The 13,570-nt window shown below is 38.1% G+C and overlaps 1 protein-coding gene across 3 annotated transcripts in view; it reads left to right on the top strand.

Annotated features, from left to right (window-relative positions):
* Window positions 1-13,570, top strand: part of DHX9 (DExH-box helicase 9) — a 33,692-nt gene that overhangs the window by 211 nt on the left and 19,911 nt on the right. Inside the window, exons 1-8 of one of the 3 annotated variants that reach the window (XM_087726947.1) lie at window positions 372-492; window positions 1,728-1,866; window positions 2,744-2,884; window positions 3,530-3,644; window positions 4,665-4,786; window positions 5,490-5,638; window positions 12,592-12,638; window positions 13,199-13,335. In XM_087726947.1, coding sequence (XP_087583073.1) covers window positions 1,756-1,866; window positions 2,744-2,884; window positions 3,530-3,644; window positions 4,665-4,786; window positions 5,490-5,638; window positions 12,592-12,638; window positions 13,199-13,335 — 822 coding nt within the window. In that variant the 5' untranslated portion in view covers window positions 372-492; window positions 1,728-1,755. Of the gene's footprint in view, window positions 1-371; window positions 493-1,727; window positions 1,867-2,743; window positions 2,885-3,529; window positions 3,645-4,664; window positions 4,787-5,489; window positions 5,639-8,424; window positions 8,560-12,591; window positions 12,639-13,198; window positions 13,336-13,570 lie in introns of those variants that run through there. The other 2 variants (XM_087726946.1, XM_087726948.1) reach the window with 2 other exon arrangements.

The raw sequence follows: 13,570 nt of genomic DNA on the forward strand, positions 1-13,570 counted from the left end.
GACCATATAACATTTAGGGAAGAACTGCGCAGACGCGACGCGCGCGGGCACAGAACCCGCATGCGCGGAGGGGAAGCGCGAGAGGTCTAACTGGCGAAGAGCATGCGCAGTAAAGCTGCTTGGTTGTGAGGGAAACGCAGCCCTTTTTTTCCTCAGAGGTGGGAATAACGGCAGTTGCCTCAGGCTACAATTTGCATTGAATTGTGGTGCTGTCAAACCGCTTTGGGTGGTTCAGCATCTCTGAAATTGGGTGGGAAGAGTCCATTTAATCCATTTTGAGATTTTAACAAACCTCGCTTGCTGCGTTAAAAGAAGAATAAGAAGGGATTTCACCACAAAGGTGCGCATCTCCTTTCGGATTGAGCGCAAGATCCGAGTTAAGCAAAGAAGGGGAATAAGGAGGGAGCATTTCCACTCGAATAGGAAAATACTGGTTTTCCTGAGATTGCAAGGACCCCTTTCCTAGCATCTTAAAATAGCAGCTAAACTTGGGTGAGAAATGTAAATTTTATGCAAGCTCAAAACTTGAGAGAGAATTTTTATAAGACGTTTTTATAGATGATATTTAGACCCTTGCACCCCTAACCCTTTAGGGAAAAAAAAAAACCCCAGGGGTGTTCAAAGTTGACAGCTTTAAGACTTGTGGACTTCAACTCCCAGAATTCCTCCTCTCCCTGTAAAATTTATGCAAGCTCAAAACTTGAGAGAGAATTTTTATAAGACGTTTTTATAGATGGTATTTAGATCCTAAACATTGTATGTATCCGAATTTACAATCCAAATGTTGGAGGTGTGATTGTGTTGATGCTACGTATTATCATGTATGGTGGATTTGTAAAAAAAAAGTTAAAAGCATTTTGGATAAACAATATGGTGGATTATTCAAAATATTCTTAAAAAGAGGATAAAGTTTACTCCTCAGTTGTTTTTGCAAGACTGTACAGTTATAGAGACTAATTTGATTCTGAATTTAATAACGGCAGCAAGATTGCTGGAAGAAGGAAAAATTGCCTATAATTCAAGAATGGACATTAAAAGTAGTAAACTTAGAAGAGATGGCTAAAATCTCAGCATATTGGAAAGATTATTCAGATGAGAAATAGAAGTTGGAATGGAGAAGATGGATTGACTACATTCAAAATAAATACCGGACTAAGAAATTTCAATTAGCTTATGAATGAATGAACAAAGAATGTTACAATTTATCTAAAGTTAGCTTAATAAAAGGGGAGTTAAAGTACAAGAGGGAGGTAGAATGTTATAGTTAGTTAGCTTATGTTAGTGTATGATTGTTAAATGTTTATACCCTGTATTTTGCTCTGGGAAGGGGAAATATTTGTAAAACCTATTAAAACTTTTCAATTAAAAAAATAGCTAACAAAAACAGTAGGAAATGGGCTTGTCTGGTGGGTAATATGTCCTACGGGTAAGGCTTTTTCATTGTTCCATTCCAAAATTATTTCTGATATAAAAGTGAGTTATAAAGTGGTAGAGATATTTGTTGGCAACAGGAAAATATATGATTAATAAAGAAGGCTATGATTTCCTATATTTCCTTTTACTTGGAATTGAATGTGTGTGCATGTGAGAGAACGCCCAACAAATTATTTTCAAGTACAACTCCTGAATTTGTCCTGTGACCAGATAATTGTTTATTCCATTTGTGCAGAGGCTTGTCACTGTACAAATACATTGGCAATCTAACGCTTGGTACTTTTACTCCATAGGTGCTGCCTACCTCAGGCTGCTTCTGCCATGGGGGATGTGAAGAATTTCCTATATGCTTGGTGTGGCAAGCGAAAAATCACCATCGCTTATGAGATCCGTGCTGTGGGCAACAAGAACAGGCAGAAATTTGTGTGTGAGGTGAGCATTGAATGACTGCCCAGAATAATTATTCACCAGCTCCCTCCACAAAGATTTTTCTAAATTTATATTACATAGAGCAGTGTTTCCCAACCTTGGCAACTTGAAGATGTCCGGACATCTTCAAGTTGCCAAGGTTGGGAAACACTGACATAGAGAACTGCAATATATGGCTTAGCTAGAAATAAAGAGAGCAAGACTTACAGAGTATATTTATTTAGATACAAGCCAGTCCAGGTTAAACCTTTTCTTGATTCCTATTTCTCAGAGAGACCTAAGCATGTGTTTAACTTCTTAGTTAAATTAATAATGCTAAAAATGATTTACCTACATAAATTTTGCCCTTATTTCTTAATTCAAATCCCATTGCTCCTCAAGGTTGGACCTTCAGATGGCTTGCAAAATGAAACAAAAATATCTAAAGTATAATAAAGCAACTAAAATATTTAAATGAGATACCATCTGTTACTTAGAAAAATCTAATTTAGAGGGAAGTTTTATTTTCTATATTTACGTTATGACTGGAACTTTCTGGAAAGAAAGCAGAGGTAGAGACTTGGGTCATAAGGTTTTGATTGAAAAACAATCAAAACCTGTATTGATCATGTGACTAATCCAAACAAAACTGATTATAGAGTGAATTGGGCAAGCATGCAATCACTTCAGGGTAAGAGCAACAGTACATATTGCTACTACTCTCATTTGAATTGCACTTTCCATGTCAAACAAACAGTGGGAGCTGCAAATACAAATCCTGCTGTAGGATTTGCTATTTGACCAAGGTTGCTTTAAGAAGATTTGCAAAGCTATGTTAACTTTATACAACAGGCATCTATCTTGCTGAAGTTATTTAGCAATATATTTATATTTATAATAGGTTCGTGTGACAGGTTTCAACTATATTGGTATGGGCAATTCCACCAACAAGAAGGATGCTCAGACCAATGCTGCAAGAGACTTCCTTAATTATCTTGTTCGAGTGAATGAAATCAAAAGTGAAGAAATTCCAGCTTTTGGAGTAAGTGATAACTACCACCTGCAGAATATGTGTTATATTTTATCGTGCTTATGGGTTGTTGTTGTTTTTTTTTTGCACACTATTTTGTTGTCTGGGGAAGAGAAGCAGTATTTTTTATTAATAACATTACTTGAAACTTTTTTTCAAAATTTGTTTTAAGAGAAACCATATTTGGAAGTCACAATTTTTCCCTTTTTGCATCAGTCTATAGAACTTGCTTTATATCCTTCATTTCAGATTCTGAATATTTTGATTTATACAAAATTTATTTTGAAAAGGAAAAGAGAAGACACCATTGGGAGGGAGGGAGGCATTTATTCAGAAATGTTTTTGTCCAAAATTCTGTGGAATTTATTCATTATATGTGCATTCAGGATTAGAGGGCGAGATTTCTTAAAGCACGTTTTAAACATTTAAAAATGTCAACCTTTTTAAACTCAAGTTAAAGGGTACATTCTATCTTGGGGGGGGGGCAATATATTTGTAACACAGTCATGCAGAGAAATGCAGTTATATATGCACCTTTGTTTTGTAGCAGTAAACCTGACTGTTATATAGTAATTCTACTTGAGGTGCATCTGGCTTGAAAATATACTCTTAGTAGAGTACGAGTTGCAATTTTACAGATTTTTTTATTATGCTTAGACGGGAGCAGTGAGTGGTCCTACTGAAGGTGCCTCTGGAGCAGATATTGGAGATGGACCTGATGCTCCTTTGGGAGGGCCTATTCCCCCTCATTTGGCTCTCAAATCAGAAATTGGTAAGTCAGTCAACCTCTGCATGCTCAATACATTGTATATTACCAAACAAATTAAAATCGTGCTTATTAGGCAATGGAAGTTCAGTCCCATCTGACAATGATCCAACATAATTAACTGACTTATTTGATTTTTTTTATTCTTAATCTGGATTCACCTCAGAATTCCTGACAAAATATTTTTCAGTATTTGTAAAACCTGTGTTTTTCTTCAATAATAACCTGTCAAATATTCTGCGTTTTTTGTTTTTGTTTATTAAATTTATTCACTATCCATTTCATTGTCACAACTCTGAGCATCTTATAATACATAAAACTTGTATAAAAGATTAAAACAGTGAGACAAATAGTTTAAAATTAACAAGAACTGTTGATGGTTTTAGTTTAATTTTATATTATGTTGCTATGGTTAATTCATTTCATTTTTAAGTTGTTTATACCCTGCTTTACATCTCTCAAAATATCAGGAAGTATGGTAAACAAAATTTGTAGAAAAAGCCCCCCAATTTTTTTTATTTTTTTTCCTAATCTAAATTCCTAAAATATCTGTTCTTGGAATTAGGAAAAAGCTAGAATTTAAAATTAGAAAATAATCAAAATAAACATCTATTTATACTTAGCATTTATTCTTTCACACTTAAAGCAAGTAATTTCAAAAGTTGGACTTAAATTACATTGGAAATTGAGGCGATGAACCCTCTTTTTCCTTTCCCCAGACCTAAGCTACAATTCCTGTTTGTTCTTGTTTATTAGGAGTCATTAAGATAAACAAAGATTTTTGAGTAATCACTGTCCCCACATCTGTTTTGAATTTGATGTTATAATCAATCTTGAAAGCTGTTCAGAAAGTGAATGTACCTTACTCTGTTCACTGATAAGGGTGTGTATTGTCAGTTTCAAATGAAGGTTATTCGGGCAGGACAGAGGCAGTATTTGTGAGGTTCAGACATTTATGTTAAAACTATCTACATCACAGATGTTAATACTTTTAGTAACCATGCTTTTTTCTCCTCCCATTGCTAGATGCTGGTACTACTTTTACTGAAACAGGAGTTGGAAATTCTGGCTATGGTGGAGCTCAGTGGGATCGTGGTGCTAACTTGAATGATTATTACTCCCGGAAGGAAGAACAGGAGGTCCAGGCTGTAAGGTTTTTTTTCTTGAAAACTTATTAACCAAGCTCATTTTTCATTATAAATATTTGTTTGTCAACAGAGCTATCATTTTCTTGTTTAAGTAAAACAAGATAATGATGCAAGACTAAAATACTTTAGCACAGATATAATCCTATAGCACAGTGATGTTGAACCTATGGCACGTGTGTCACAGGTGGCTCGCAGAGTTCTCTCTGCGTGCACATGAGCTGTCGCCCCAGCTCAGTTCTATTGCGCATGTGAGTGTGCCTCCCACTAGCCAGCTGATTTTCGGGTCTCTTGTGCATGCAGGAGACATGCTTTAGCCAACATTAGATTAGCCATCACTGCTATAGTATATATAATGCTATATATAATCATGTTAACATTTTGACAGTTTTACTTTGATTAACAGATAGTACAAATGTTTAGTTATTCCTTTGCTAACTAAATCTGTAATAATGTATCTGAATTATAATACAATCATGCTGTACATTCTAGGAAATAAGATTCCAAAGGTTCCTATTGTTATCTGTTCAGAGTTCTCCAAGTAAGAGTTTTTGGAGCACTAAATCTTACATTTTCTGGGAATAATCCACTTGGTTATCAGGGAATATAATTAAGTGTTAAAAGATTTTTTTTTTTTACAGTAGCATGTAATCAAATTAAGAGTAGTGTTCATAGCAATTTAAAGTTAATTGTTCCTTGCTACTAGACTTTGGAGTCAGAAGAAATTGATTTAAATGCTGGCCTTCATGGAAATTGGACTTTGGAGAATGCTAAAGCCCGTCTGAATCAGTTTTTCCAAAAGGAAAAAATCCAAGGCGAATATAAATACACTCAAGTGGGACCTGATCACAACAGGTTTGGCAGTTTTTTTTTCATAAGACTGATGTTATTGAAAAACATTTTCCTTGTTAATAGCTGGTTGTGTGCTCTTCATCTCTAAATAGAGATACCTTAATGGGTTAGCAGAGTATTAAGCAACAGCTGTTCCATTTAAATGGCCTAAATAATGTAACCAATGTTTATTATTTTTTGCCCTCTTTCCTTGAATTTGTAAATAGTTTTCAGTCATTTTGTAGTAAAATTTAAAGAATGTTCTTAGTTCTGTCTCACAATCTATATAATAGTCATACAGTATCTTATTAAATTTGAAAAGCAGAAAATCCTGGGAACAATATTTGCTAATGTGTTGATGTGTGAAAAAAATCAGTACCATGCCTGTTCTTAAAATCTAAATTACAATTTGAACAAAAACTCATGGAGACTATTACTGGATGCTTAAAGGAATAGGGAAGATAGAAATTGTTACGTGTAGAAAGCTAGTGTATGCACACCAAAAAAGTTTGAATTTGCATTTGTTTCACATTCCTGATGTTTATTTTAATCCCATTTGTTTGGAGATGCAGTACCTTCATGTAATCCCAGAAGAGGTTTATAATATAAAGTGGCTTGCCAGTCAAGCCTTGATTTTTGCAGTGTGTTTGACATTTAATTGCTACTGCAAAGTTCCTTACAATATTAAACAAAGCTGTAGTAGTAAATATATTATTGACTAAATATATAATAGGCTGATAAAGAAATAATTTTCTCTCCTCTGTCTCTGCCTTCAGTTGTCTTCCTGTTCCTACCTGTCCTTCAAACATCCAAAATTAACCAAAGTGAAGCTATTCACCGTCTAATAACTTCATAAATTAGTCTTGGTTTTGTTGGTATCTCAATTGTATTTTTTGCATGAACATTACTCTAAAGAAATCTAGTTAAACATTTGCTTTTACATGATATATGCTTTCTAAAATGAAATATACAGCTCTCTGAATACTGAACAAGAAAATAGCTGTATATAGCTTTGGATTCAATATTCAAAAAGGAAAAGAAATAAGGGGAAAAGCTACCAAGGCTTCTAATGCCTTCCTAGTTTGACTCCAACAAATAATAGATGATGCCTGATGTAGTTTGATACATAAATTCAGAGGTTTGATTCAATTTCTGATTTGAAATACTTCATGTCATTTCCCTTCCAGCTTCCATAAAAGATAGTTCTTTGTGCAATTGTTGTATACTATCAGGATTATCATATTCATAAATTACCATTTTAGACTTTTTCCTCTATAGCTCTTGAAGTCGTGCTGCTATGTTCTTTTTTCCAAGTACAAGCTTTATTTAACATTTACTTGGTGAAGATGGAGGCATGGATGACAGTATGTTTCTCGGTCTGTTTGCTGTTTTCCCAAGAGCATTCCAGGGTGTAGAATTTGTTACTCCCAGGAAGGCTTGGATGGATTTCTTGCATCTCTAAAGAAGAAAATTATGTTAAAAATATCTAAATAAATAACTATGTTTAGGCATAAATTGGCATAGTTTTAAAAAGAAGAATAATGAATGTACTGTCAGTTATATGAAACCTAATGTAATTTTGTCTGGGATAAAAAAACTCTTAGAAGACAAATCCCCATGGAATTGCAGTGTTTAATGTGTCCTGCCAAGTACTGTATCGTCCCCCCCCCCCATTGTCTTTTAAACCTAATGATGTGAGATTGTTAAAATAAGCAAACTGAGAATTTTTTCCCAAAACACTCTCTCAGTGTCTTTCCTAGTAGCTGACAGTAGTTGAAATGGGTTCATCTAGATATGGGGGAAAGTGAAGTGGGTGGTACATTGAAATGGTACATTTAAACAAATTTCTTAATTTGGAGATTAGAATGTTTATATTTAAACATTCAGATATAAGAATTCAGTAGCACTGAACCTTTTTAGCTTCAGAACTTAACATTGAAGCTACAAAATTGGCACATATGCTTAGGATTAAATTCCATTAAACACACCCACACTTTATTTTGTTGCTTTTTGATCTAGATTTGATACAACCTTCTTAAGCCTTGGGTCTCTTATGCTTCTTTTCATTTCTTCTGCTCTTTCAGGTGCCAGAGATTGTAGTCTTCTGTTTCCCAGTTAACTAGAAATCTCTGTTATACCCAGAATCAAAGTCTGTTTACCTTAAATTGGTGGCTTTGTGATTCTAAAAAAACAAAATGAATCATTTTTGTGCAGTCCTGTTTTTTTCCCATCAATCACAATTCAAACTGACAGAAATTCACATTAATGAATAACTGGTTAATTGAAAACTGGTAGTTAGTACTTTGAATTTCTTCCTGTATGTATGAGGTGGTAGGAAGAGGATATATGCTCAAGGCTCCAGTAGGTTGGTTGTGCAATAAATATTTAAAAATTTGATTAGTATTGTATTAGTTATTAAGTTACTAATTAGTTTATTTCGTGAAATATGGAGAATTGTTTTGTAGAAATACAATCATGGAGATTTTCCTGTTCCACATAATGGAACAGAATAGGTACTTAATTACATATATAATTATGTTGGTGAATGTGTAAATTCTGTGATTGGAAGCTACTATAAAGGCAATATTTTTTTTAAACCTAAACACATTGCCCTGTTGCACAAAATCAATTTTCCATCAGGAAAAGGACTTCAATAGTAATTCAGTATAAGTTCTGTGCTGAATGGGGGGGCAACTGCGACACCAGAGATTTTTGCTTGTTCACACATGTGCTGCTGCTTAGGCTGTACTAAGCAATCACATGGGACTCTATTGTAAACTAATTTCTGGTGTCGTTGTTCCCCCCCCCAGGTGGAGGAAACGAATTGAGTGCTGAATTTAAGCCTGGCTGAGAAACATACTGACATCGGTGTCATTAATGAAAGGGTGGCTGTTTGTCCCTGAGAGCCAGTGGTCTTCTGATTCATGAAGCCGCTGTGCCTGAAGGTCAGTTCACTGGTGGCTTAGGAAGGAGCTAAGAATAAACTTAGTATCATCTAGTTTGATTTTTTTATCTGCAGAGAAATAACTAATATATCTGGGCAAAGCTTTACATATAACTTACTTTTCCTACAGTATTTTATCTTTAAAAATAATCTGTGGAGATTGTCTCTGCAAGATTTTAAATTCAGTAATCTTTGCAAAATCTGGCTAAATTCATACCACTTTCCAGAAGAAATGCTCAGAATGATCAGTCTAGCTCCTGTTATATTGAATATCTGATCTCAAACTTCTTCAGCAGTCCTAGAATGTTTAAAATTAATGTAATTCCTTAGAATAACCAATAGCCTGTTTGTATGCATATTTACATAGCTAGAGATATCTGTTGAGTAAATGCTGAGCAAATGATTTAAAAAGCATATGCTGTAAATACTGGGTGCCAGAATGCACCCAAAATGTCCGTTCAGTTTATCTATGGATGGGCTTATGAATGAGTTTATACAGTAATGCTTTTTAAAAGTATGCATTTGATTAATTGATTGGCTTGATTTGATTTCCATGGTCGTCTATCTCAACAAATGGCACTGGGTAGCATAAATATTAAAACAAATTTTGACCAAATTTAAAACAATACAAAAATATATGGCACCAAGTAGAACTATAACTACACATGTTAATACAATCAAGAAATGGGGCCCAGGCCTGGGCACACAGCCAAGACTTCATGACCTTACAAAAGGCCAGTCAGGTTTGGGTCTTCCTGCTCTCTGAAGGGAGAAAGTTTCAGAGAGCAGGGGCTATGGTGGAGAAGGCATGTCTCCTGCTCCGTGACAACTTGTATTCATTGATGAGACCCATAACACACCCAATCTGCCAGAAATGACTGGAAGACGACAGTCCCTTAGGTCAGTGGTCTCCAACCTTGGCAACTTTAAGACTTGTGGACTTCAACTCCCAGAGTTGAAGTCCACAGGTCTTAAAGTTGCCAAGGTTGGAGACCACTGCCTTAGGTAACCTGCCACGAAGCCATTACACCCAGAAGCATATTGGTGTTACATGTGTTGAATATTTGACACCATATAATACCTGTGCAGGGACACGGTGGCTCAGTGGCTAAGACGCTGAGCTTGCCGATCAGAAGGTCGGCAGTTCAATGGTTCGAAACCCTAGCACTGCGTAACGGGATGAGCTCCCGTTACTTGTCCCAGCTGCTGCCAACTTAGCAGTTTGAAAGCAAGTAGAAAAATAGGGACCACTTTGGTGGGAAGGTAACAGAGCTCCGTGCGCCTTTGGCATTAAGTCATGCCAGCCGCATGACCACGGAGATGTCTTCAGACAGCGCTGGGTCTTTGGCTTAGAAATGAAGATGAGCACTGCCCGTAGAGCTGTAAATGACTAGCACGCATGTGTGGGGGAACCTTTACTTTACTACCTGTGCAGTTGCATTCTGCATTATTTGAAGCCTCTGAATGCTTTTCGAGAGCAGCCCAATGTAGAACTCATTGCAACAATCCAGATGAGAGGTCGCGAGGGCATGAGTGTGAGCAAAGATTCCCAATCCAGGAATGGGGGCAACTGGCGCACAATTCTAAAATGTGCAAAGGCCCTCCTGGCCATTGCTACCTCCTGATATTATCGTAAGAGCTGGGAGTACAAGAGGACCCCCAGATTATGCACCAGGTCCATCTGGGGCAGTGCCACCCTCTCCAGGACTATCTGTATATCCCATATATAGTCATGGCTAAGCCCATTTGTGGCTGAATAAACCTTTGAATGTTTAACCAACATACCATGAAAAATGTGCTACCCAAAGTTAAGCCATTTATGAAAATTAAAACATTACACAAATTTCAAGGGTTGATTCATCTAGAGCTGGCTGATTTTTATGGTATTTTGGTTAAACAATTGGAAATCAGATTATCTGTTTGAACATTAATGCATGTTCAAAATAAGCATATTAGAACCTTGTTCACTAAAACATTTAGGTAAATTATCAAAGTATAAATTTATTTTACCAAATAAGAGTATTCCTAACTGATCAGATCCTAAAACAGACTGAAATAATTACAGCAAGTTATTTGTTTTAATTGTTTTATTGGAGGCAAGTCCCAAAGTTGAGCATATATTCCTTGGATATCTTGTTAATGATGTATAGTCTTTATAGAAAGAAAGGTATGTATCTTGCCAGCCTAATCATAAATTGGCTCCCCTAAGGCAGAGCCAAGCAAAATTCTAGTCAACCATTTGTAATGTGACCTGGGCCTTTAGTGACTTACTGGGTTTTTTTGTTTGCAGAAAGGATCCAATAAATTTCAATCCAAAATAGAATTTTATTTTGCATGAAATCTTTAATCCTACTTACATATTCATTTGAGAGTTTCATGTTTCATCTCTTAAACTTTATCATCGCTCCCAAGAAATACAGTTTACAGATTCTAAATTCTTTCAGCATTACATTAACCCCTAAGGCATGATGGGAATTGTACATGTTTGGAAAAACTACTACCGTGTTTCCCCGAAAATATAACATGTCCTGATAATAACGCCATGCCACATTTTTTGGGGTGAGCAAAAATGTAAGCCCAGCCCTGAAAATAAGCCCCTTGGACAACCCCCCCCCCTCCAGCCAGGGAGAGCACCACTCACCGACCTAGCGGTATCCTGAAGGCACCAAGCTGCAGAAACGGGGGTGGGGGGAGGCTCGGGTTGCTTGGTGCCTTCGAGATATTGCTAGGTTGATGAGTGGTGCTATGTCCAGCTGGAGAGGGGTGTTGACGGGCGGCTGCTCTCTTGTGAGCGGGCTCCCGAAGAGCCGGGCTTAGCCTCAGGGTCGAACGGCTGTGTTGCGCTGTTGCAGCAGCTGAGCAGCTGCCTGGCAAACCCCCTTTCCAGCCAGGCACAGCGCTATTCACTGACCTAGGGGTATCACCAAACCGCATGAGCGGTTGTTCGCCGCCCTCCGGCTCCCGCAGCTTGGCACCTTCAGAATGCCCCTAGGTCAGTGAATGGGGCTCTGCATGGCTGGAAAGGGGGGTTGCGCGAGCGGCTTTTCCGCTTCCCGCTTGTACGCCTCTCAGCCTCCCAGTGCTGTTGCCTAACTCTTCCTGCAGAGCCAGGGCACCTCCGCTGCCGTCTCCACATGGCTTTTTCTGCGGCTTCCAAAGCATAGAGGTAGGATGTTGAATCTTCCAGAAGTTGCCCCTCTAGGAATATGCTCTGGCTGTACGCTCTGGGAGTACGCTCTGCCAGCACGCTCTGCCAGCAGCCAGCCCACAACCATAGAGTGTACTCCCAGAGCGGCCGCTACCGGAAGACTTGGCTGTGGATCTCCGGAGTTTGGAAGCCTGAGAATAGGTTATGCTCGGAGAGCTGCGGCGCTGGCGCCCTGGCCCTGCAGGGAGAGCTAGGCCAGGTTGTCGTGAGGCTGTGAGGCACACGAGCTGGGGACAGAACAAGCACTCACGCAACTTCCTTTTCCAGCTGGGCAGAGCGCCATGCACTGACCTAAGGGTATCCCGAATGCGCCAAGTCACGGGAGCAGGGGGAAGGGCAGAGCACCACACAGCTTAGCACCTTTGGGATATCACTGGGTTGGTGAGTGGCGCTCTGCCCGGCTGGAAAGGGGGGTTGCCGGGTGGCTGCTCGTGAGCAGGATCACCTCAGGGCTGGTGTGTTGCGCTGCTACGACAGTGCAACACAGCCATATCCCCCTGAGGCTGTGCCTGGCTCTTCGGGCGCCTGCTCGCAAGAGAGCAGCCATCCGGCAACCCCAAAACAATACACACACCCCGATAATAATGCCCAATCAATATTTTGGGGGTCAAAAGAAAATAAGACCCTGTCTTAGTTTCAGGGAAACACAGTAACTAGTGTTGCTTCAGGGTAGAATTATTTTAAAATGTGAATTCTAATTCAGTGTGAATATGTGAATATTAATGGGTTTTATCACAGCATTTTGTTAGACAACTATTTTGGAAATCCCTTGTTTGGTTCCTCAGAAGTAAAGCACTAATGCTGCCTTCTTTGAATGTATTGCAGGAGCTTCATTGCAGAAATGACTATTTATGTCAAACAGCTGGGCAGAAGTAAGTCCTTGTGTTACTGGAAATGAACATCTTGACATAATATATCAATCCAATTTAAAAGAATTCTTTTCCATTTAGAGAAATTAGTCAGCCTGAATTGATTCAGTATACTGGAATGCTTCATGTTGATTAGGAGTTTGCAATCAAAGAACTTTCAGACTGTGAAATAACCTTTCCCCGCATCCCCATTACCTGGAGTTGTCATACACAGCTGACTAAATTTAATTAAAACTACTACACCTATATCGCAATCTAAATACAACATTCCTAAAAATTTCTGTTATCTGTAAAATTTCAGAGCTCACACATGGATGATTTTTAGGCAGTTGTGACTATGGTTGTGTTTTAACTTTTTCATTCTAAAGCAGTTTCTTAAGCTTGGTATTTTCTAGATATGTGGACTTCAAATCCCAAAATTTCACGGCCATTGATGACAATTCTGAGAGTTGAAGTCTACACACCTGGAAGTTGCCACAGTTGGGGAACAGATTTCTAAAACAAAGGAATAAAAGGATGGCCTTTGGTTAATCGCTCTCAGAGGTAGCATTCCTCTATTTCAGGAATCTTTGCTCGTGAGCATGGCTCAAATAAAAAGCTGGCAGCACAGTCCTGTGCTCTTTCTTTGGTCAGACAGCTCTATCATTTGAGCATCATTGAAGCTTATTCTGGACAAACCAAGAAGAAAGAAGGTGAATCGGTGAGTTTTGCAGATAATAGTCTGTAACTGCTTCATTAGTTTGACTTGTAATTTGAGAATAATGTAGTCCTGGAAAGCAGGATACAAAGAAAAATGGACACAGGTAGTCCTTGGGTTATGGCAGCAATTGGGACTGGAATTGCTGTTCTAAGGGATCTAGTTATAAAGCTCAACGTCATGTGATTGCACTGCTTAGCAATAGCAATCTTGATTGACATCGTCACCCCCCAGGACC

This window comes from Thamnophis sirtalis, unplaced genomic scaffold (assembly GCF_051295495.1).
Source record: "Thamnophis sirtalis isolate CommonGarterSnake01/CBP01778 unplaced genomic scaffold, rThaSir2_p1.2 scaffold_12, whole genome shotgun sequence".
Lineage (NCBI taxonomy): Eukaryota > Metazoa > Chordata > Lepidosauria > Squamata > Natricidae > Thamnophis > Thamnophis sirtalis.